Source organism: Pistacia vera, unplaced genomic scaffold, assembly GCF_008641045.1.
Source record: "Pistacia vera cultivar Batoury unplaced genomic scaffold, PisVer_v2 Contig609, whole genome shotgun sequence".
NCBI classification, from domain to species: domain Eukaryota; kingdom Viridiplantae; phylum Streptophyta; class Magnoliopsida; order Sapindales; family Anacardiaceae; genus Pistacia; species Pistacia vera.
This window is the reverse complement of record NW_022196456.1, coordinates 754,386-780,248: the sequence shown is the minus strand read 5'-3', so window position 1 is coordinate 780,248 and position 25,863 is coordinate 754,386. Positions and strand designations below refer to the sequence as shown.

The window sequence follows — 25,863 nt, the reverse complement described above, 5'->3', positions numbered from 1 at the left end:
AAAATTTTCTATCACGATAATTTGATCCAATAGAATTAATCAATATTTGAAACGTTTTTTTACCTAAATTATAACGCATTTTTTTATGCCTTTTGATGTAAAACTCAAAAAGTTTAACTGCGAAATTTCAATCTAATACTTTGGATGGCTGAGACTCAATATAACTTACATAATGCATTTTAGAATTGACACAATTTGTATAAAATTTTAACCGTTCAAATACATTAATTTAAAAACTTAAAAATTGTGTTAAATTTATGTAAAAGTATATATTAACATAAATTTGACAAATACATTGGGCCGTTGACATTTAAAATTTTGAATAGAATTTTCAAAAGTAGTTTTTAGATGTCATTTTAGCACTTATATTAAAATAATTTGTTTTCTTCTATTTTTTATAGTTTTAAATTTTAAGAATAGTTTAGAAGTATTTTATCAAACACATTTTTAAAGATTAAAAGTATTAAGATTTTTCAAAGTGAAAATGCCTTCTTCAAATTTCACTTACTAATTAAATTTATACTCAATATGTTTCCATAATTTTGAAAAACTAATACATATAACCTTTATAAAATTGAGTACACTAATATTAGATTAAATTAAAAATAAAAATAGCATGAAAAATAAAAAGAAAAACACAACTTATATGACTTACTAATGAAAATACTTTCCAGAAATCATTTTTCCTATCAATTTTCAGCAATATTTTTGGTTTTAATTGTACTTTCCTTTTTCATGTAATTAGGCATTGATATTTTGATTCTATATTGAGTATAAGCTATTTTCCAAAATTATGAACATTATTTGATAATTATTTAATTTTTAAATAACTTAATAATGAGTTTACTTAGAAAAAAAAAAAAAAAAAAGAATAATCATATAATCATATAAAGAGTACTTAAAAAGTGCATATAATTCAATTAATTTCTCTATTATATCTTAATATCGAAAATTATTTCTCAATCATAAATAAAACTTAATCTTAAATTTCATTTTTAATTAGTTCTAGCCTTATCCTAAAGGACAAATAGCACATGCTTTGCTCATTATATATTTATATTACAATAAAATCCTTTAAATAATAATAATAAAAGAGATTATAATATTTTTATTTTTTGGGGTTAGCAAAAGCCTAAATCTAAATTAAGAGATGCAATGAACTTCATAAGCACATGCCTCCCATTTGAAGAAACAACAAAATAAATGCAAATTCTATAGCTCAAATTGATCCAATTTTAGTTGTTTCTAAGAAGAGGCAATTATATTATTAGCTTTTTTGTTTTCCTTTAAAGGGAAAGAATCCAAACATGTCAACTTCTAAGTTGTCGATCACAAAAGCAGAGTTTAAATTTTTGTTAAATCTACTAAAATATCAACCAGCATGATGGTTAATTAATTAATTAACTTTGATTCAAAGACGCTCTTTAATTAATTAACTTTGATTCAAAGACGTTCTTTAATTAATTAGATGCCGTGTATCTAAGCTAGCTAAAAGAAAGGATTAAAACTTGAGATACTTTAACTCTTAATTGTATGATTAAGTAAGTTTTGGTGTAGGTTGTGACACCTTAACCCAAACTTGAGATTATTTTTTAAGGAAAAGTGTTAATGATGGTTTAAAGCAAGATTAACTAATGGTTGGATGCTTAGCGTAAATAAATAAATCCCCAAGTATCATGGGCCTTTCTCATTAGGCTCATACAAAAGAGCAAATGACATGCTCCCACCCAAGGTTTAGTGAAATGGTAAGTTCTCACCCCTAGTTTCATATATTCCAGATTCTCACCCTTAAATTAACAGAAAATTGTTTAATGTAATAGTTAAAGGGTAAAATGGTCATTCTAAATCCCAAATCTCATTCGACCGGAATTGCATCCAGATTGGTGCGATTTGGCCAGAATTACATTAGGCTGGGTGCGGTTTCGACACCTAGACCTCCACCAAATCCAAACTTCATCTCTCCCTCCTCAAACCACATCAAACCCAAATCCAAACTTCATACTTCGAAATCAAAACACCCTAGATCCAAAAACTAAAATGAATCAAGAATCCAACAACACACAACTCATATCAAGCAAAGATCCAAACTTTCTCCACAAAAAACTCGAAACAAAAACCAAAAAAACAAGGAAGATCAGTCGCAAAACAACCAAAGGGGCAATGGACAACATTCAGCGAGCTACCAAACGTCGGGGTAATGGGAGTTTTGATGAGGGGGGCCGGTGATGTTGGGGGGAGGGGGGGTGACGAGTGGATTTTGGCCGTCGGAATTGGTCGGAATTCGACTTGAAAAAGTAGAACCCTAAACCTAGAGGCAGCCCACGATTGGTGGGAACAATCAGGTGGAAATCATGGGGGTTTTGGTGTACAGAGGACAGGGATGCTGGTGGTGGTGTCAGGTGGGATTGCTGTCGGAATCGACCAGAATTCAGCTTAAAAATATAGAACCCTAAACCTAGTGCCGACCAACGATTGGTAGGAGCAATCAGGTGGAAATCATGGGGGCTTTGGTGTAAGAAGGACGGGGACGCTAGTGGTGGTGTCGTAGGAGGCCAACAACGTAGGAATGGGAGGGCATGAAGATGGGAGAAGGAGGGGTGGATGAAGAAGAAGAAGATGGGAAAAGGAGGGGGAGATGAAGAAGAAGAAGATAGGAGAACAGTTTGGCAATAACACTTTTACATCTGTGTTAGAACCCAACAATCATAACGGTGTTAATTTAAGAGTGAAAATCTGAATTATATGAAACCAAGGGTGAGAACTTTCCATTTCGCTAAACCTTGGGTGGAAACATGTCGTGTGCTCCAAACAAAATAACCAAGGTAAGTTGGCTTCTTTCATTGTCAACTTAGCCCATACGAAATAGATCCAACCAATGTTCCATGGATTTAGAACGAGGAAATGATTTTTATCCCCCATATGTTCAATTTTAAGTGATGATATAATTGTAATACAAAAAAATTCTTTTTTCTTCCATACTTTTACATTAAAGCTTTATATTTGTAGTTATCAAAATTCAAATATAATTTTAAATAAGTCAAAATTAATAATAAAACATAATACAAAATTAATCAACATCGTTATCATATAATCAAGGTTTAATTTGTTTACAGAATCACAACCTCAAAGCTCTCATAATCAAATAATTACTTCAAATCCCACCTTGACAAAAGAAAAACCCAATTTCATTCCATTAAAACAAAACACCCGATATCACAAATTCAAATTGAGGCAATTTCGGGTTTTATTGTTTATTGTGGTTGATTTATATTTACTTTTAGTTTTTAATAACTAAAAATATAAATCTTTGAAGTAAAAGTATGGAGGAAAAAGATTACAAAAAAAAATATATTTTTTTTATGACAGTCATATCCTCACTTAAAATTAAAAATGGGAGTTAAAAAGAGAAAATTAGTGAGGTGGAGGTCAAATGTTTGGTATGCTCAATATTTTTTTTATTTTTTTTGTAAATTCATGCATGTATGGCCCTAATTATTCTATAATTAAATTAAAAATGATGATATGATATTATGCACAAGGCTACCATGTTTGATCATTTTAGTTTATTCTTTAATATTTTATACTAATATTAACATCAATAATATTACAAATTTTATGTTCTATATTAAAATTTAAGAGTTTTACATTTAAACTTACTAATATACTATTCAACTTGGTTTACAATTTTTTTTTTTCGATACCAAAAAGAAAATAAATATTTCATTGGTATTTATTAGAAATTTTTCTTTATCATTATTTCAATGGTGCAAGCAAGTCTACCATTCACATTGTGGAGTGTTTAATTAATTTCAATGGCATTGACTTGGAAATTAAGAAATCGAACTTCATTGACTAAAAACAAAATTTGACTTCAATAGTGAGTTAATTTTATTTGTTTACATTTAAATTATTAATTAAAATAGTATTCTAAATATATAATTTTTTTTTAACACTATCTTTTGCTCATAATAGCTTCTAAATATTCCACAACTAATTGTTGATATAAATATAACAAAAGTTATCATTCTTTTCTGATTTGAACTCTTCTAAAACTTTCAAAAATCTAAAGTCATATGTCTACTTTTGATTATGTAAGGTAATTTTTTTTTTTTCTCTTTGGGGCCGTTTGGATAGGAGGTATATAAGATAACGGGGATAATTTTCATTTATTTTGTATGATTCCTGTGTTTGGTTTGCAAGTAATAAAATATTATGGTAATCTTTTATTACAAATAGTACTTACTGTTTGTAATGTAGGGGGTAATTTTATTATCTTTATCATTCTTTTCTGATTTGAACTCTTCTAAAACTCTCAAAAATCTAAAGTCATATGTCTACTTTTGATTATGTATAGGGGTGTTCACGAGCCGAGGCAAGCCGAGTTTTCGGCTTAACGAGCTCGGCTCGTGAAATGGGGTTAAGAAACGAGCCGAGACGAGCCTTAGATTCTATGGCTCGGCTAAGGCTCGTCTCCACTTGTAATGAATTTGAGAGTATTTCGAACCGGCTAGCAAGCCAGCTCCAGAAAATTCTATTTTTTTTTTTTTAGCGTCTGCCCTTTTTCTTATTTTCCTTTAATTTTTTTTTTCTTTCTTCTAAACTGTAATTATTGTCTAAACTGCCATTTTTTTTTTGTTTTTCTTTCTTCTTATTTTTTTTTTTTTTTGGTTTGGCGTCTGCCCTTTTTCTTATTTTCCTTTAAACTGTGATTTTTTTCAAGTTTGTCACTGAATTTCCCTTCCCTTTTAAGTTGTGATATGAAGTGTATTTTATTGTAATTGTTTAATTCTCAAAATCTTTACTGTTTTCAGCTGAAATTTAACTTAAAAACTAAAAATTAAAGTTGATTTTGCTTCTGAAGCTTTAAAATTACTTGTCTTTTGATGTTTGACTCTCATTTTCGTCATCCTCAGACAACTTCTCAGTCCCACATATTGCAATTTTTTTCTTCTCATGTCCTCATACATCACCCAACAATTAAACCTACTTAAAATAAACATTAAATGAAATGCTACTGGTACATACAATTTATCATTCAACATAGTGTATGTAACACAAATTAAGTTAAGTGAACTAAAGGTTTTTTGTTTAGTTCATTTGACTTAATTAAGTTTTCATCAAAATGAAATGGGGGGTTAGCATAACTATACATCAAATGACATCTCCAACCATAAAAAAATATATATAACAGCAAAATAAAATATATATAAATTATCGAATGACTGGAATCCTCAAAAGATAATTGGATGTATGTCCATTGTAGCCCCACTCTTCCTACAAACAAATTAATGTGAAACACATTAAGTACAATTGTCATTTTATATAAACCATAAAGATGAAAATGCAAACTGAACACAAAACTAATAAATATAGACCTACAGAATCCTACTGCCATAGCCAATAACTCACGGGTGAATCAACCAATCTGCTGACTCCCATCACCTAACAGGATAGGAAGCTGAATCTCCAAGTGATCCTCCTCTTTTTAAGATAAGAAAGAGATAAAAATAAATTGTAGGTTATAATAAAGTAATTTTAAATATTGAATTAAACAAAAAAAATAATCAATGCAACTTACTTTGCACATTTTCTTTACTCCATTCAAAGTGCGACATCAGTTACATCCACATAACAACATCTCCACCATAGTTGGTGACAAAGAAGCTCGGTAGTTATCAATAACCCTACTCCTAGCACTAAATGCAGACTCTTAAGCAACCGTAGTGATCGGGATGGCTAGTATCTCACGAGCCATCTTAGACAATATAGGGTACTTGGTTGAATTTGCCTTCTACCACTGTAAGACATCGAATGAGTCATGACCCCCCACACACTTATGGCTTCCCTCTCCCAAATAAAAGTCCAACTTAGACTTACTAGGCTCAACAGTTTCAACCACATCCAGAAAACTGCTAAAATCATCCCAGGCCTAGGCTCCCTCAACCGTAGCTACCTCACCAATGGCTCCATGTCCATCTCCTTCTGATATAGAAGCACGGGCGATAGTCACACCTTGATTAGCTTGAACATACTCCTCATATAACTCATACAATGCATCCCGGACCGTCATCGTATTTGCTCGCGTTTGCCTTAGACTACATCTTAGGGAATGCCCGCTGAATAACCCTCATTTTCAACTGAGGATCCAATCTAGTAGCCATAGACATCAACACATTACATTCCCCCCAATATTTATCGAACTTCTCTTTCATTTTCCTAACCATTACTCTAATAAAATCATCTTCAGATTCACTTTTACTATCCAACATACATTTCACTATACACACCTCCTTCAAGAATAAATTAGACATCAGATAATCACTTCCTGAAATGAGTTTGGTTGAACCACTGAATACTTTTAAAATGTCATAGACTTTCTCCACTTTCTCCCAATCCTCGTCACTCGGATTATTATGATAATTGATATCCCCCTCTTTCAATCTTTGAAAAACCTTTTTGAACTTAATTGTTGTTGCCAACATTTCATAGGTAGAATTCCACCTTGTTTTACAATGGAGAATAAGTTTCCAATATGGCAATTTAAGTTGTTGAACAATCTCAGAAAATACCTTAAGCCTACTTTCTGAACTGTTGATATATAACACACTCTCATGGATGTCGTCAATGATGTGCCTAATTTGATAAAGTCCATCTTGAACAATTAGGTTCAAGATGTGTGCCAACATCTTACATGAAACAGTTTACCTCCACAAAGGAGTTTTCCCAAAACTTCAAAATTTTCCCTCAAAACATTAATCGCAACATCATTACTTGAAACATTATCGACAGAAATAGTATATACCTTATTTTCAATTCCCCATTCATTAGGCACTTGAAAATGCCGTCCGCAATCGCAATACCAGTCCGGGGAAGAGGTAGATGAACAAAGTTGAGGATACGTTTATTCAGCCTCCAAGTACTATCTATCCAATGCCCGGTCAACACCATATACTCCATCTTTTGATTCCCTGAATTCCATAAGTCTGTAGTCAAACTGATTTTTGTCATACTCTTCAACAAAGTCTTCAATTTGACCTTCTCACTTTTATATACCTTCATACAATCTTTTTTACAAGTATGGTGAGAAACCAGAGTCCATCCAAGAATCTCATACTTCATCATATTGTTCAAGCTCTCTTCCTCCACAACTGTAAATGGATGCTCATGCATGAGCACCCAATGGGCGATAAGTTCCCTCATTTTTAACATGTCAAACTTCCCACTTAAAACTGGCAAAATAGTAGTTGCAACATAATTACTGACACTCGAAAAACTAATATGTTGTTGTCTCATGGAAGATTTTCTCCTTAAACACAGGTTTAAATGTCTATTAAATGGGTGATGCTTTCGGTGGGATTAATACACAACTTTACTTTGCAATGAATACACTATGCCTTTTTGGTACCATTAGGGAGTACTACCTCCTTGAACTCCATCCATACCACTGATGTCTTCGCTCTTTTTTTCTTATGAATTGGATTTTCATTCTCATCACCATTATTCGGGCTACTAATACTTTGCTTCGTATTTGTTGTGGTTGCATTCAAGTTAAGGTTACCGCCTAGTGTATGGTAATTGTATCTTGTATTGTAGGGGTGCTTGAGGAAGTACCTCCATTTACAAACCTATAAATGAAAAAAAAAAAAAAAAAAAAAAAACCAGTAAGTCATAATTGTGGATAATTGTGGATCAAAATACTACAAAAAACAATAAATCATATGGGAGAATTTAGTCACAAAAGCTAGACTAAGAGGTAGAACTCAACTAACTTAGTTTGACTTCAAGTAAAGTTAATGAGTTTCACTTGCTTAAATACAAGGGCATCAATTTGAGCAATATGACTTTCTTTCATTAAAAGGTAGCTCTAATTATAATTAATTTCTCGTGTTCATCGTTTTTACCATTCAGCAATTTTAATTCCTCAACTCTGTTTAGTCTAAGGAGGACTAACATGATTACTAGACCCACTTTTGAAAAGATTCTTTAGAGATTTATAAACCTAAGTTAGTTGGAAAGAGATTTATAAACCATCATATTTATAAATCTCTTTCCAACTTTTTAGTCCAAGATTTCTCCCCCTAATATGCCAAATAATTTTATATTTTATAGTTATACTTTTCAAACTATCCTTTCGAACACTTTCCCAGAGCACTAGAAAACTTTCTTTTTCATTCTAAACATTATCATCCATGATATTATGCTGATAATTGATAGAAAATTAAGAAACAAAACTCAATTAAATGAATAATAATAATAATAATAATAATAATAATAATAATAATAATAATAAAAAAAAAAAAAGATATCCCTGTGATTTCTACGAGTGCTTAACGAAGGCATGCCTTATAGATTAATATAATTAATCAATACTATATACATGTCAATTCAAATGCCCTTTACCCTTTTGCCATTTTACATTACACTGCCCTTTACACTTTTGCCATTTTACATTACACTGCCATTTACCCTTTCGCCATTTTACATTACACTGCCCTTTACCCTTTGGCCATTTCACATTACACTGTCATTTACCCTTTTGCCATTTTACATTACACTGCCTTTACCCTTTTGCCATTTTACATTACATTGCCCTTTACCCTTTTGCAATTTAATACATAACAAAGCCCCCAGTCCCCACCACCAAATGCAGAACCACAACCACAAACAAATTTATAAATTGCCCTTCTGCTATCTACTGTAAAACAAATCCCCACAAGTAGAAGTCCATAGCCACAACCACAACCATAGTCCACAAACAAATTAACAAACTCCTTTGCAATTTCAATTTTGTCCCACAAGTCCACAACACAACCACAACCACAAACAATAACAAATTAAGTAAAGCAATTTAAACAAACAATGAAACAGACTAGCCTACATGGCAGACTGCTCTTCACAGACAGTACGCAAACATTAACCAGGAATCCAGGATACCAGATCAAGGGCTCAACAATTCTTGTATGGGTTTCACAGCAACACCATGACAGTCAATGACCACAACACGGCAGACTGCTCTTCCCTGAATTGTTTCACCAGAAAAAGACCCCTGTTACAGACAAACAATTCACGAAAAACTAGCTTAAAATTCCATTGACATTGTTCACAAAAATCAATCACAAATGGGTTTCATAAGCAACAACAGCTGAAGAACAAAGCCAAAACAAACAACCTTACCCCGAGAAATCGATGGTCGATGGCGTCGTGGATGGCTTTTACAGCGAACAGAGAAAAGACAATGAATCGTGGCCAAGTGTCAACTAGTTGTAAATGAATACACCCTGTGCTTTATATAATCTCTCCCACTGTCGACAGCGTCGCATATCCCTTTCACGGCGAACAGAGAAATGCAAAGAAATGCGATGAAAATCCGACGAAGAAGATGGTATCTAATGACAAAAATCCGACTGGAAGTTGTGCTAATGACGACGACGAAAATCGTGACTTTGGGATGAGTTTTACGACAAGTGTTCATCTGTCATGAAAATCGACGATTTAGGGATTTTAATAACAGGGGCCATTTTGTTATTTTTTAAAACTTGTGTTTCATAATTTTTAATTAATCCCATTACTTCAGAAAACCTCAAAAAACCCCCCAGTTTTTCGAGCCAGCCTCGACTCGCGAGCCTAACGAGCCGAGCAGGCTAGTTATCAGACAAATTGAGCCATTAACGAGCCAAACTCAAGCCGAGCAGGCTCGTGAGCGGCTCGGTTCGCTAAGCACTCCTAATTATGTAAGGTAAATTTTTTTTTTTTCTCTTTAGGGCTGTTTGGATAGAGGGTATATAAGATAACAGGGGTAATCTTCGTTTATTTTGCAAGATTTCTGTGCTTGGTTTGCAAGTAATAAAATATTACGATAATCTTTTTATTGCAAATAGTTTTTACTGTTGGTAATGTGGGGGGTAATCTTATTACCCATTTAGGGGCTGTTATTAAAACATTATCAAGGTTATCTAATTTTTCTACCCATTTTGCCCTTAATTAAAAACCATTTCGAACACAATTACCCTTAAATGTCTACCAAATAACAATTACCCAGCCTTCCTAAATTTGAGAAATTTGCTAAAACACCCTAGCCACAAAAAAAGTTTAAAAGTTAACAAAATACCCTCAGCCACCCAAGACCACCGTCGTCCATGACTGACTACCGTCAATCGCCGGTATCAGTAGCCGTAACGGTGCACGATTGACGGGATCTAGCTAGTCGTGTGTCGATAAGGCCTTTTTAAGCCATGGATCCATGTCTGGAAACGACCAGATCTAGTGTTTATATGGCTGCTTCACGACCAAAGATGTGGCCGTGAAACAGCCACAGATTTGACCGTGAAATGGCACGGCCAAAGATCTGGCCTTTTCATGGTCAGATTTGTGGCTGTTTCACGGCCACATCTTTGATCGTGAAATGGCCATAGATCTGGCCATTTTTCGCTTTGCCAACGCACAGCCGGCCATATACGGCTAGTCGTGCGCCATTTCGTCAACTATCGGCGGTGGTCGCTAGCTGTCGGTAGTGGCTTCGGGTGGATAGGGGTGATTTTGCCATAAATTAAAGTTTTATATGGCTGGGGTGTTTTAGCAAAATTTCAAATGTATGGGATTAAAAGAAACGATTCAAAAAATAATAATAATAAATATTATTATATTAATATTTAAAAGTAAGGGTAATTTAGTAATCTATATAACATACCCACCCATTTATCCTTCTAGCCAAACATATTATTCACCAATTTATTCGAACTAACCAAACACATTTTCTAAACATTCCCGTAATCTTCAAAGTGATTTTTCTTTTCGTTAATATAATATATCCATATAATAAAACATTATATGATTTAAATACTCTCTTTATACATTCTTATCACTATTGAATCATCAATAATAAACGAATTATAAAGAGCGCAAAACATTAAGTTAAAAATTAAATCACATCTTGACCCTATATATAATATTACTGGAGATTTAGTCCAACAAATTAGTCTTCACCTATATCAAATAGAAATTGCGTCAAAACTCTAGAAAAAAAAAAATAGAAAATGGGGATTAATTACATCGTTGAATTAGTAAGATTATTAACTTGTAAAAACAAAAATTTCTTCAAGTTGTTATGGTTAAGTGAAGGCAGCATCAATGAATCCTTGTCTTGATTTGGCCCGCAGCAACATCAATGAGTCCTTGTCTTGATTTGGCCCCCAATTCAAAGTCTCCCGTGAGGTCGACTGACCTTGACAACCATTTATACAATTTTTTCACTAACAAAATTTTAATTAATTTATGGGTTTATTCTTGGAATATTTTTTATTTAAGTTAACAATAATGTTATGTTTACTCATGAGCTTATTAACCACCTTATTATCTTTGTTAAAATTACATATAGTATCCGTATTATGTGTATGATACTCGTACTATGCGTTATATTTACAAAGAATAGTAAGATGGTTAATAAGATCATGAATAAGCATAGCATTACTCGTTAAGTTAAAAGCAAAAACGAATTCGAATAATCTTCTCATATGAGCTTTTACAAACAATACAACTAACCCTTCTCTCATGTCATTAGAATCCATAATAGTGAACTAATAAAGTGATACATTGTTACAGAATAAACAAAACGTAAACATAGTATCAATTGAAACAGAGATTTCCAAGCTATAATGCTAACTCATATTTTCATGGCACTGCAAACTACACAACTCAATCACTGCTAGGATTCATCTGTATTATCCTCGAGTAACGCTACTCTTGTATGAACCATTAGAGCTATCCAAATAATATAACATATTCCTAACTACTATTAGCCCATAGTATCTGACTTAAAGTTCGCCTGCTACTGCTTTTAAATCCACATAAACCAGAGATTTGGAAGCTCTGTGTTTTGGACCTGGTCAGAGCTTCCATGTTTCAAAATCAACCCTGCCTAATGCCCAATTCCAGAACCACCATACACATTATAACCATAAGTTGACTCCAACATGTACCATGGTCCCGGAGTTTGTATGTATGGATGACAAAATGACCCATTTGACATCATAACAGGATGCATAAGTTGTTGTCTTGGTGATAATACCAGCGGTGATGGTTGAGTCGTACCATAAACTTCTGTTGTTGATCTATACTCATACTTTGGCAAAGGTGAACAATAGCCTGGTAAAGGAGATTGAACCTGAACATAATCCAGAGAAGGATAACAAACTTTCTGCGACTTCTCATCGTATTCCAGTGAAGGGTACTGAACTTTTGCAGAAGTATGAGCAACTTTTGTTGGTAGATTTACTTCAGGAGAAGTTGTAATACCCTTCTCAACGATCTTCTTCCCATTAACTTTATAAGAAAAATTCAGAACCCCATTAGGCTTTCCATCGCCGCTGCGAACTTGATACCTGACAAACCTCAGCGCTCCATTGAATTCATCGATCAAATCCTGCAACGGAACTCGAACTTTCCCAATAGTTTTGTTGCCATAAACAACACCTTCACAATTCAAATCAAAGCTGACAAAAAGATGGCTGAAATCATCACCAAGAGCTCTGAGATTGAATTGCAACAGGTGATTCCACTCAGGATGTGAACCTCCCTCTCTGTCTATGGGAGTCTTTTGGCGCTGCAGACACTTCTGCTGCTGCTCTTTCTTCTTCAATTCGCCGTCGGCAATGGAGACTACTGCATACACAGATAGCTTCTGGAAGAAGTTAAAGGTTTTGAGATCAGTGCAGGAAATAACTTTGATTTCCAGGGTGCTCCACTCCATTATATTTGCCTGTTTCCTGGTAACAAGGAGCAAAATGAAGAGAATAAAAAGGATATAAATTCAGAGGTCCAGACCTGGTCTATGCATCATGATGCACGCCATAGACTTATAACTAACGTGTCCCACACTGGCTGACTTCCTTGAAAATTTGAAACTGTGACACTTATGACTAAGTTATATACTCTTATTTTAATTTTAATAAGATTTGACACACTGGTATCCCTAGCATAGAAAGTCTATGTGAGTTTATAAGTCTTGGTTTCCTTCAATTTAGCAGACACTTTTTGGGTGAAAAACATAGCAAATCTGTGTTGGTTAGACCAAAGGCTGATAATATGTATTTAGGATCTTCTCAGTTAAACTGGATGTGTTTTGGTTACTCAAAGTCTCAATTAGATAGGTACATTCTTACGATTTAGATACAAAACATATAATATGTACTCAAGATGAACGATTTGTACTTAGATGGGTTTGGATATTTAAAAAATCTGTTTTGATAAGTCTATAATCAAAAACAAAAGAATTTGGATTATAATATATTTATATTGAATACAAGCACTGTTTTAAAAACCAGACCGGACTGGCTGGTCCAGAAATCGACGACGTCTCCCTTCCTCGCCGAAAATCGACGATGACAGCTCCGTTCCTCGCTAGAAATCGACGGCAACAGCTCCATTCGTTGCCGACAACTCCATTCCTCGATCCAGATAATAAACACGCCATTCCTTGATCCAGCTTCAATAATGATTTCGTTGCAAACTTTATCTGGAGCAATGTGTATGTGCATGTATTTTTTGAATTCATGTGTCCTATTATATCTTAGGAAAGATTATGTTTCAAATTAGCAGAAAAGTGGTGTGAATCAGCTATATAATTTGTGGATGAGCAATTTTGTCAATTCTGTATTGATAGAATGATATTTTATTCTACTGAAACCTATATACAATTCAGCTATCAAAGAGCTCTCTTTTTCACTGGAAAAGCAAATAAATTGAAAAGGCAAGGCTCTTGCAGTTTTGATCCTAAAATTGGGTACCCTTTTTTTTAGTTTTCTTGTGTTTTTCTTGATGGGTTCTCACTCTTTTACCTTGTGATCTTGCTTTATGTATCTGGGTTTACGTTGTTGCTTTGGATCAGTGCTTGGTCTGGTCAAAAAGCTATGATTTTTGTTATCAAGATCTGGTTTTTGTGTTCATTCGAGACTTGATCATGTTCATATCGTTTGTTCTGATGATTTATGGTTTCCATATTAAGTAGCTGAGGTTTGTGTATTCTAGTTCTTGGTTGCATGCTTCGTGGTGTCGATTCCGATGGACTCTTTGCCAGAATTAGCTAAAGCCTTACACACATCCTTCTGAGGTTCAATGGATGCCTCAAGCAGACCCTACAGAGCAATGGATTCTCCTAGTAGAAATTACAGAGGTGCACAACCAATAGGATCCCCTAGTTTTTCACGGCAAAGGTGCAGATAAAATTTAGTGTGTAAACTGTAAACCAACAATTTTTGTCAACATGATTTTCCCAATCCCGTGTGTATGCTGAAGTGTTGTATTTTAATTGTTCATACATTTTATTGAATTAAATCATTATTCTTTCTATTGTAAATCCCACCTTACGAGTATATTTGATTTTGGAATGTTGTCCCTGCCATATTTTGGTTATACTCTCTGACCTTGATTCAGAAATTTCATCATCAAATTATAATTTGATTACCTTTCTGTTCAGTGGCTTCTGATATGGGAATTATATTCTTACTTATTATGTATTTTGTCATATACAACATCATGTTTGGATTTAGACTTTGGATTGTTGTTAAATACTTAAATTATGTTGGGATTGTTGTTGAATTTGAACTTTGAATCATGTTGGGCAGTAATTAAGTTGTAATTGTCTTAAAAAAAAAAAAAAAAAAAAAAAAAAAAAAGAGGTTTTTTTAAAAATATGCTGACATCATCATGGTGTGTGATGACGTCACCAGTCCAACCGGCGGTCCAAGTGGTTGGACTGGTTGAACCGTGACCTGGGCAGCAGAGCGGGTTGCCCTCTGGTCCAGCTTTTAAAACAATGAATACAAGTACAAAAGGTTTTTTTGGGGTAGACACTTTACTGTACTAAGTGTTTTCTAGTGAAGATTAACTTTTGCTGAATAATTATTGGAGACAAGGTTTTGTGGTATGAATATGAAGTGAGAAAGTGAACTTGAAAGGACAAGATCGAGAAAATGTTTCTAAAAGATGCTCAGCAACTCACCTTTTACATTATTGATGTTTTCTCTTAAGCAAATATCAACTTAAAACCTAGAGATGCAAGATGCCATTTAACATCATCAAATAAATCCAGAAGGCAAAAGGCAAGAAGTTTTCCACATCTCATTGGGGCATTTTATTAAAAGACCAAATCAAGTTCAAATTTAATTAAAAGGCCATGCAGTTTTAAAGTGTTAAGTAAATAGCTTTATTATTGATTAAGGTTAATTAAACATGATTAGTGGTTAATTGAGATTAACGAAGTATTGTGTAATCTTTTAAAAATTATTATATGTCCCCAAAAAGCCAAAATTCTTGCAAACAAACCCGAACACATTTTTCTTCTTCCTCCCGCCATTAACGCACCTCCCCTGGTTGCTGTTTCCTCTAAGCTTCGTCTACATCTTCTCCTTCCTCCGCCATTAACATCTTCTTTGCCAAAGTTTCGCCTCCTCTTCCTCCTCCTCCTCCTAACATTTCGTCCAAGCATGTGTATCTCCTCTTTGCATTTTAAATTTTGATTTACAAAGATTTAATGATGGATTGGGTTTGGGTTATGATTTTGATTTAGTTGTTTAGGTTATTGGATTGTGTTTGATGTAATGCAAGTTGAAAGGAGTGAAATTTGTTGAATATTTTCTTGCATTGTGGGTGGCTAGGGGTGGTAGCACCGATTGTAGGTAGAGATGACTGAAAAATGTGTTCTAGATCTGATGGATCGCTTAAGCGATTTATTGTATCGCTTAAGTGATTTATTGTATCGCTTAAGTGATTTATTGTATCGCTTAAGTGATCTGGTAGTCTGGTATAATGCAACAGATGGCAGATGGCTTAAGCGATCAAGTATATGATAGAAGACCGCTTAAATGATCTGCTATAAGTCTGGTATATGGCAGCAAATCACTTAAGCAATCAAGTATATAGCATAAGTATATAGCATAAGATCGCTTAAGTGATCAAGCTTATTTATACTAGATTGCTTAAGCGATATACTTGATTGCTTAAGTGATCCAGTAGGCGATATACCGGATTGCTTAAACGATACACCACATTGCTTAAGTGACTCTAGAGGTGCTTTTTAAAATCTGTCGACCCTTAATATATTGGTTAATAATTTTCATTTTCTTGCATTATAGGCACTTGGCTATTATTAGACATGGGACAAGTGGTTTTGGGTGTTGAATATTTTGGTGAGTGGGCGGAGGAAGAAAGTTGCTGGAAGTGGATTGGAAGAGCAAACAAGTTAAAACAATTATTGTGAGTACAGAAGTTAGTTTTGATGAGTTGATTGATGAAATCATTAGAAGAGGTGGGTTGAGTTGCTCACATAGTGATATAGTTGTGAAGTATATTTTAAGCAGAGCTCCTACAAAATTTAAGGTACCCCTGTTGTATTAATGTCTGATGAAGATGTGAAGTTATTTATGCTTGATGTGGGCGATAATGGTTCGAGGCCAATTTTAACGGTTTCGATAGTGGATAAAACTTTGGAAGTTGGTTCAAGAGTAAGCGGTGATTTGGGTGGGGAGAATGTTGGTTTTAATTTCAATTATGAGGACATTCATTTCTTCATTGAAAAATCAAGAGTAGGCGGTGATTTGAGTGGTGAGGAGGACACTGTAGAAGAGGTTGGTTGTAATACCCCACTTGAAATACGTAGCCACTGTTTATGGTATGGCCTAAAGGAATCCTGAATTGCCCCTAAATGAGTTTATATATGATTCATGTTCTTTGGTTGAGTTTAGGTTTTGGGTTTGGTTGAGTGTGGACCCTTGAATTGATCAGACTTAGCAAATTTTGGAATTTCCAGTCTTCGCCGGGGCGAGGAGAAGCTTCGCCGCGGCGACGTGTGATTTTGTGTTGGTGGTGTTGGTTCTGGACTATTTCGCCGGGCGACAGGAAGTTTTTCGCCCGCGCGACGGGACGGCAGAAAAGATCTTGAGTTTTCTAGAGAATCTCTTTTGGGACACAATGACCAATCTACCCCTAATTAGTAGGAAAAGTGGGGAAAATGAAAGGAAATTTTATAGAGATTGTGTTTAGATGGGGGTGTATTTGTAAAGAATCAAAGGATATATGGAATTTTCAAGAAAGAGTAAGGGCAAATGGGAAGGGTGGATATTATATGAGTTAATAAGGGTTGAGTTCTCTAAACCCATTCATTTTACCTATTCCACCGCCTCTTCATCTCCCATTTTCTCTCATTTCTCACTCAATTTTCAAGGGATTTTTGAGAGCCTTGAGTTGGAATTTGCCAAAGAAGTGATCCTAAGCAAGAAGAGGTAAGAATCCCTACTTTAAGATGAATTTTATGCATGTAAGGGTTAAGTTCTTACTAAGTTTATGCTTAGGAAATAAAGAAAGTTATGATCCACAAGAGTAGAGAGCTTTAGTGAGAACTACTCAAGTATGAGGTAAGTAATCCAACTCAAGCTAAAGTTTAAGAAATTCTTAAGTAGAGATTTATTTATGCATGTTATAGATGCTTATTGAGAAATGGAGTAGAGATGTATGTTTATTTGTTGGAAATTGAGTTGAGAGAGTATTTATGTTATGTTGTTTGGATATTCTTTATGGAGAGTGTTTATGAGTAATAGTTTGAGATGAAGTTGAGGAGATTAGTATGTATTTTGGGAGTGTTTTTCTGATAGGGTTTATGCCCATAAAGGGAATACTTCCATCTGGATGGTTAAAAAGAGAAGGAGATTGTAGTTAGAGAAGAGTTTTATATGCACATAAGTTGTTTGATGAAATGCCTAAGTGAAATCTCCCTGTCACTGCCGTACTTTCTAAGTGATTTTTGGGCATGTTACGGATTGAACTGGGCTAGACCAAAACATAGAAGTATAGCCCTGTTTCTAAGCTTTGAACGAGACCAGAACCGTAGTAATCAGAGGGTGTATAATGAAAGTTATGGTCTTTTTTGTGTGACCTTTGCAGAATGACAGTTTTGAGGAAATCTTGCATTTGGCATTTCAAAGTGCATTAATGAGTATGAACCATCCATATGCATTAGTTGGGCATTAAGAAGTAGCTTGAGAGAGATATAGAGAATGTTAGTATGAGCTACCTTATGAGTACTAGCTTAGAGTAGAAAATTTTGAGTATAAGCTATTATAAGCAATAGCTTGAGTAAGAAAAGTAGAGAATGTTGAGAATAGCAACTCTTAAGAGTAAAGAGAATGAGAATACTCTGATAGCAAAAGAAAGTTAGAAAGAGTAGAGAATTACTCTAAGAGTTAAGCTACATTTGATAGTAGCTAGTGATGAGTAGCTAGAGAAAGGTAGAGATCTTGTGCACAAGAGTTGAAGAGGAGAATAGGTAAGTTGTGCGATGGGAACCTGTGAGTGACGAGTAGAGTCACGCAGAGTGGAACACGAGGTTCCAGCCGTGCCTCCGGTTAGATGAGGCCGTGACCGTCACGCAGAGTGGAACACGAGTTCCAGCCGTGCCTCCGTTAGATGGGCGTGATATTCGAGAGAGAAGATTGTACACTCATATGGCCAAGGTTCCGAATCCATCATAACTAAATCCGATCGGTAGCGAATTGAGCGGAATTCACGTAATGGTACGCCCAGCCGTGCCTCCGGTCAATGAGGTCGTGACATTCCAATGAGTAAGAATGAGAAGGAAAGAAATAGATAGAACAGAGATGAAAAAAGCTAAGAGTTAGCTCAATTATGATAGTAGCTTGAGTATGAGTACAGCTTGAGAAAGAGATGAGCAAACATGAGAAAGAGTAGAGAGAGATAAGAGCATAAGACTAGGTTATGTGATGGGGAACCCGTGAGTATATGGGTAGAGTATCCCGCATGTACGCCGCATTGAGAGAGCGGCATGAGTATCAGTAGAGAATGTGTGAGCCCGTGAGAGGGCATGCGGATGAGGGCTATACCCAGTACCCGAGAGAGAGATTATACACTCACGTGGCCAAGGGTTCCGAATCCATGCATACCAAGTCCGATCGGCTAGAATGAGAAGAAGTCACATAGAACGGGAGCAGTCCCGACCGTGTATCCGGAAATGAGGCCGTGACTACTAGAGAGAGAGTTAACAGAAAGAGATTATGAGAAAGAGAAACAGAAATGAAAGGATTAATAGCAAGAATTAAAAATGAGAAGCTTGAGAAATCTTGAGAAAGAATAGATAGAAAGAGAGGAAATATGAGAAAGAATGCGAAAGTTTGAGTTAGTAAGAATAAAGAGTAGAAGAAGAAACATGCAGTTCTTTTACATTAGTTGCATGTACACCTCATAGATGTATGTACCATGAATTCTTCCATGGTTAGTGAGATATAACGAATGAGAAAAGAGAACCATGATTTTCCTTCTGGTAAGTATGATGAGAATAAGAGAGAACCATGATTGCCCTTCTGGTGAGTAAGAATAAGAGAAAAAGAACAGAGAGAAAGAAAGAGTAAAAGCAGAACAGAGTTAAAGGGAATAACATTATTAGAAAAAAGAGAAAAACAGTGAGAATAGAAATAGCAGAACATCGGTAAGGAAGAACCAAAGATGAGTTGCGGATATTAGTAGTGATTTACTTACTGCATTGTTGTGCTCACCCCGTTGTTCTTCTCTGTTTTGCAGGAATTAGGAGCAGCGCGCGATGGACGTCGAGGAGCGAAAGTATTGGCACTACTGTCTACCGCTACATATTTGTAGTATTAGAAAGTTTTTAATACATGGTATTTTGTATTTGTAAAGAAGTATTTTTGATGAGTAAAAAAAAAAAAATTTGAGCCCACTATCTTTCATATTATATACATATCTATATTTTACATGGTACGTATTCTAAGAATATTACTAAGAGGAGTTGTTACATTTTTGGTATCAGAGCAAAGGTTTTGGGATTTGACAGTGTGCCATTCTCGCCGCCATGACGTTCCATAGCCCGCTGTCAGTTAAGTTTTTCCTTGCTTAAAGTGTTATTTGAGTTGTTTAATGTGGTTGTCTTTTAATGAGATACAAGACCCGAGTATAGTTGAGAATAAGAAAGCAGTGATGCAGGGAAACTTACTTCCCCGAGTTGAATTAGAAAGGATTGAAACCCCATCCAAGTGCGACCTACTAGAAGAGAAAGAGAAAGTCGATACCTCAGATGGTATAAATCGGATTGAGTCGATTCATGGGTTTCTAAGTTATTATCAGCCGTTAGAGTTTAAAAATATACAGACTCGTTGGTAGTAAAAGAATGGTTTAGCGCTGAGTGGATAATAGACAGGGAAAAGATCCGGTACACCATTCTCTTGTCTTAGAGGGATGCCCAGTTTTGTGGGCATTAATGGAGGATACCCACGTGGTTGGGTCATGATTTGAGAAAGTTTAGAAGATGGTTGAAGTTGAGATCAGTTGGCAAAGTTCCTAAGATGGTACAAGAGTTTATCATTTTTAGTAAAGATTGAGTACAGTGAAGAGTAGACATGAGAGTTACTCCCTTGTAAGGTTTGTATTGGGAGTAGTGAGTACTCCAGAATTGAGAAAAGACAGGTCCATGGGCTAAAATCAGAGGAATTAGAACCCCCTCGAGCTTAGAGTGAAGTTTGAGAGAAGGAAGACTTATTCAGTAAGGTCGTAGTGATCCATGAAAGAGAGTAAAGTTATAATTGATTAGATAGTGTCCTTTGCCCTACTTGGATGTTTTTGACCGGTTCCCTAAAGGAGAGATGGAGTGGAGGTTGATTACCGAGGAAGAATGAGAGTCACTCATAATATCATTTCCAAATTGCAGCGGGCCATTCATTCAGTATGTTGAGTAGTAAGGTGAACGTTAAGAGATGTTAAGAAAAGGTATTTTGGACAATAGTTCATGTTGGTGCTGATTAGTGATGTCCCATAACCAGATCCAGAGTGTGCCAGTAGTCTAGATTTTTAGAGGTATTTCTGAATGAGTTATCGGGCTTACCAAGAGCAGTTGAGTTTAGTGTTGAACGGCACTGGGGACAGCACCGATTTCTAAAATCCCTTATCTAGTGGCCTAGCCAAGCTTCAAGGATTAAAGAAGTGTCTTCAAGAGTTCTGAAATAAAGGTCCTATTCGATCGAGGCATTCTCCCTAGGGAACTCTGATCTTGTTTGTAGGGTTTGTAAGGAAGAAAGAAGGATCATACGAATGTGTAGTGATGACAAAGAAATGAGTAACCGATGTGAAATAAATGCCCGTTACCATGGACGGTGATCTTTAGACCAGTTAGGGAGTAACATAGTATTTCCAAGAGTGATTGGGGTCGGGGTATCATCAGGGTGTTCTAAATTGTCTTGCTCAGTTATAGTAGTCTTTACCCTGAAGTTCGAGGCATTACTTTTATGATCCCAGAGTAAGTTTATACCAACCCTAAGAGTTTAATGAATCTCCTTACTTAGAGGGAATTGAGTATGAGGCAAAGAGATCATTTCACAAGATTTCCATGTTAATAGTTCAGTCTCAAATAAGTGACTCTTTATGAGACTTCATGGCAGACTATGTTGAACTCCAGTATACGAGATGTGTGAGTAAGAAAGATGAGTTAAAGATAATCCTTCGGCTAGAAATGACTCAGGATTGATCGAAGAGATAAAGTTAATCAGAAATAGAAGAGATCAAGCCCAAGGGAAATAAAACGTTGACAGATTTGAAGGAAAAGTTATTGAATTCAAGTGAGTGTTAGAGTGCTTTATTTTAAGACTTTTTCCCCTACGACCGGGTAACGTGTTTAATAGTAGAGAAAAGTTAGCACCGAGGTAGAAGTCCATGTGAGATATTATATGAGTGGGAAAGGTGTTTGTACTACCCACTAGTATGGACGAGTGTATATAATGTGTTTTATATTCGATGCTTCGAAAGTATACAAGTGATCCCTCCCATGTTTTGAGCATTGAGGAGAGATTGAGTTCTATGTTTGTGGAGTGTCCAGTCTAAATTTTGGACAAGAGAATCAAGGAGCTCCCAAAACAAGAACTGCCCTCCAGAAAGTATGGGAGGTAAATCAAGGTATGTAGAATCGTTACTCGGAGGTTGTTCATCGAATTCGGGGACAAATTCTTTTAGGGGGGGGGAGAATTGTAATACCCCACTTGAAACGTAGCCACTGTTTATGGTATGGCCTAAAGGAATCCTGAATTGCCCCTAAATGAGTTTATATATGATTCTTGTTCTTGGTTGAGTTTAGGTTTTGGGTTTGGTTGAGTGTGTACCCTGGAATTGATCAAGACTTAGCAATTTTGGATTTCAGTCTTCGCCGGGGCGAAGGAGAAGCTTCGCCGCGGCGACGTTGATTTTGTGTTGGTGGTGTTGGTTCTGGACTATTTCGCCGGGACGACAGGAAGTTTTTCGCCGCGGCGACGGGACGCAGAAAAGATTCTTGAGTTTTCTAGAGAATTCTCTTTGGGACACAATGACCAATCTACCCCTAATTAGTAGGAAAAGTGGGGAGTAAAATGAAAGGAAATTTTATAGAGATTGTGTTTAGATGGGGTGTATTTGTAAAGAATCAAAGGATATAGATGGAATTTTCAAGAAAGAGTAGGCAAAATGGGAAAGAGTGGATATTAATGAGTTAATAAGGGTTGAGTTCTCTAAACCCATCATTTTACCCATTTCCACCGCCTCTTCATCTCCCATTTTCTCTCAATTCTCACTCAATTTTCTAAGGGATTTTGAGAGCCTTGAGTTGGAATTTGACAAAGATGATCCTAACAAGAAGAGTAAGAATCCCTACTTAAGATGAATTTTATGCATGTAAGGGTTGTTTCTTACTAAGTTTAGCTTAGGAAATAAGAGAAAGTTATGATCCAACAAGAGTAGAGAGCTTTAGTGGAGATACTCAAGTATGAGGTAAGTAAATCCAACTCAAGCTAAAGTTTAAGAAATTCTTAAGTAGAGTTTATTTATGCATGATATATATATGCTTATTGAGAAATGGAGTAGATGTAGGTTTATTTGTTAGAAATTGAGTTGAGAAGAGTATTTATGTTATGTTTGTTGGATATTTCCTTTATGAGAGTGTTTATGAGTAATAGTTGGAGATGAAGTTGAGGAGATTGAGTATGTATTTTGGGAGTGTTTTTCTATGATAGGGTTTATGCCCATAGAAGGGAATTTACTTCCAATTCTGGATGGTTAAAAAGAGAAGAGATTGTAGTTGAGAAGAGTTTTTATATGCACATAAGTTGTTTGATGAAATGCCTAAGTGAAATCTGCCCTGTCACTGCCGTACTTTCTGTGATTTTTGGGCATGTTACGGATTGAACTGGGCTGAGACCAAAACATAGAAGTTATAGCCCTGTTTCTAAGCTTTGAAACGAGACCAGAACCGTAGTAATCAGAGGTGTATATGAAAGTTTGTCTTTTTAGTGTGACCTGTGCAGAATCAGTTTTGAGGAAATCTTGCATTTGGCATTTCAAAAGTGCATTAATGAGTATGAACCATCCATATGCATTAGTTTGCATTAAGAAGTAGCTTGGAGAGAGAATATAGAATGTTGAGTATGACTACCTTATGAGTACTAGCTTAAGAGTAAAATTTTGAGTATAAGCTATATTATAAGCAATAGCTTGAGTAAGAAAGAGTAGAGAATGTTGAGAATAGCAACTCTTAGAGTAAAGAGAATAGAATACTCTGATAGCAAAGAGAAAAGTTGAGAAGAGTAGAGAATTACTCTAAGAGTTAAGCTACATTTAGATGAGTAGCTAGTGATGAGTAGCTAGAGAAGGGTAGAGATCTTGTGCACAAGAGTTGAAGAGGAAATAGAGTAAGTTGTGCGATGGGGAACCTGTGAGTGACGAGTAGAGTCACGCAGAGTGGAAACGAGGTTCCAGCCGTGCCTCCGGTTAGATGAGGCCGTGACCGTCACGCAGAGTGGAACACGAGGTTCCGGCCGTGCCTCCGGTTAGATGGGGCCGTGATATTCAGAGAGAGAGAGATTGTACACTCATATGGCCAAAGGTCCGAATCCATGCATAACTAAATCCGATCGGTAGCGAATTGAGCGGAAGTCACGTAGAGTGGTAGCCCCAGCCGTGCCTCCGGTCAGATGAGGTCGTGACATTCCATGATAAGAAGAGAAGGAAAAGAAATAGATAGAACAGAGATGAGAAAAAGCTAAGAGTTAAGCTACATTATGAGTAGTAGCTTGATATGAGTACTACTTGAGAAAGAATGAGCAAACATGAGAAAGAGTAGAGAGAGATAAGAGCATAGACTGTTATGTGATGGGGAACCCGTGAGTAATGGGTAGAGTATTCCCGCATGTACGCCGCATTGAGAGAGCGGCATGAGTATCAGATAGAGAAGTGGTGTAGCCGTGAGAGTGCATGCGGTGAGGCTATACCCGAGTACCCGAGAGAGAATTATACACTCACTGGCCAAGGGTTCCGAATCCATGCATAACCAAGTCCGATCGGCTAGAATGAGAAGAAGTCACATAGAACGGGAGCGAGTCCCGACCGTGTATCCGGTAAGATGAGGCCGTGACTACTAGAGAGAGAGTTAACAGAAAAGAGTTATGAAAAAGAAAAGAAATGAGAATGAGTTAATAGCAAGAATAAAGAATGAGAAGCTGAGAAAGCTTAGAAGAATAGATAGAAAGAGAGAGATATAGAAAAGAATGCGAAAGTTTGAGTTAGTAAGAATAAAGAGTAGAAGAAAGAACATGCATTCTTTTACATTAGTTGCATGTACACCTCTAGATGTATGTACCATGAATTCTTCCATGTTAGTGAGAGTATACGAGAATGAGAAAGAGAACCATGATTTTCCTTCATGGTAGTATGATGAGAATAAGAGAAACCATGATTGCCCTTCATGGTGAGTAAGAATAAGAGAAAAAGAAACAGAGAAAGAAAGAGTAAAGAGCAAGACAGAGTTAAAGGAGAATAACAGTATAGAAAGAAGAGAAAACAGTGAGAATAGAAATGCAGAACATCGAGTAAGGAAAGAACCAAAAATGAGTTGCGGATTAGTAGATGATTTACTTACTGAGCATTGTTGTGCTCACCCCGTTGTTCTTCTCGTTTTTGCAGGAATTAGGAGCAGCGGTCGGATGGACGTCGAGGAGCGAAAGTATTGGCACTACTGTCTACCAGCTACAATATTTTGTAGTAATTAGAAGTTTTTAAACATGGTATTTGTATTTGTAAGAAGTATTTTTTGATGAGTAAAAAAAAAAAAATTGAGCCCACTATCTTTCTATTATTACATATCTATATTTTACATGGTCCTTATTCTAAGAATAGTACTAAAGAGGAGTTGTTACATTGGTCATGTGGGGCAAAATGAAAATGTGGACGAGGAGGACCCTGTACATATTCCCATAGATGTAGAGATGTCTATAAATACAGATTATGTAGAAGGTGTAGCTTGTGAGGAAGAGAACACTATGGTCATTTGTACAGGTTCAGAGGTGGCAATTGCTGGTAGTAGTGAATCACCTCACGTTTTTACTGATGGATTTGATCTGCGCGTAGGTTATTTATTTGACAACAAGGAGGAAGTGGTGAAGAAGCTAACTGCTCGACAAAACGCCACAACCACCTGACAATCAAAACCAACTACATAACCCCCAAATTCGCACAAACCAATCAATTTTTTCATCAAATTCAAAAGCACCAGTAAAATATGTACATTTTCTTCGCCGGCGTCCTCCCCCTCTCCTGAATTCTCGTCGGCATCCTCCTCTTCAGAACTATTTTCCGATTCTCCTCTCTGTTCTTATGCCACCATTGTCCCCTCTGCCTCTGGACCACCTTCACTAATTGGATGATCCACCGGAGTGTCTTCTTCGACAACCTTTGAACAGCCGCCACTTCCAGAGTCTAGGATTTGGAGTGGGGTTGGGTTTTCCTCCTCTTTGTGAATATCAGCCATGATTTTGTGTAACGAATCTTTAGGATCGA

General features: G+C 35.9%; 1 protein-coding gene and 1 long non-coding RNA gene across 2 annotated transcripts; one reads left to right on the top strand and one right to left on the bottom strand.

The window, feature by feature from the left end:
• Positions 1–11,508: 11,508 nt before the first annotated feature.
• On the bottom strand, positions 11,509–12,803 carry LOC116110689. The gene has a single exon (XM_031396913.1). The coding sequence runs from the start codon at positions 12,743–12,745 to the stop codon at positions 11,915–11,917; it is 831 nt and encodes a 276-aa protein (XP_031252773.1). The 5' UTR covers positions 12,746–12,803; the 3' UTR covers positions 11,509–11,914.
• A 4,432-nt stretch (positions 12,804–17,235) lies between these two features.
• Positions 17,236–25,025, top strand: LOC116110614. Its single transcript, XR_004124926.1, has 3 exons — positions 17,236–17,273; positions 22,740–22,803; positions 24,991–25,025. It is a non-coding gene; the product is annotated as an uncharacterized LOC116110614 (long non-coding RNA).
• The last annotated feature ends 838 nt before the right edge of the window (positions 25,026–25,863 follow it).

Excerpts from the sequence above, each read along its gene's own strand:
- LOC116110689 (XM_031396913.1), bottom strand. The coding sequence starts at position 12,745 with ATGGAGTGGAGCACCCTGGAAATCAAAGTTATTTCCTGCACTGATCTC.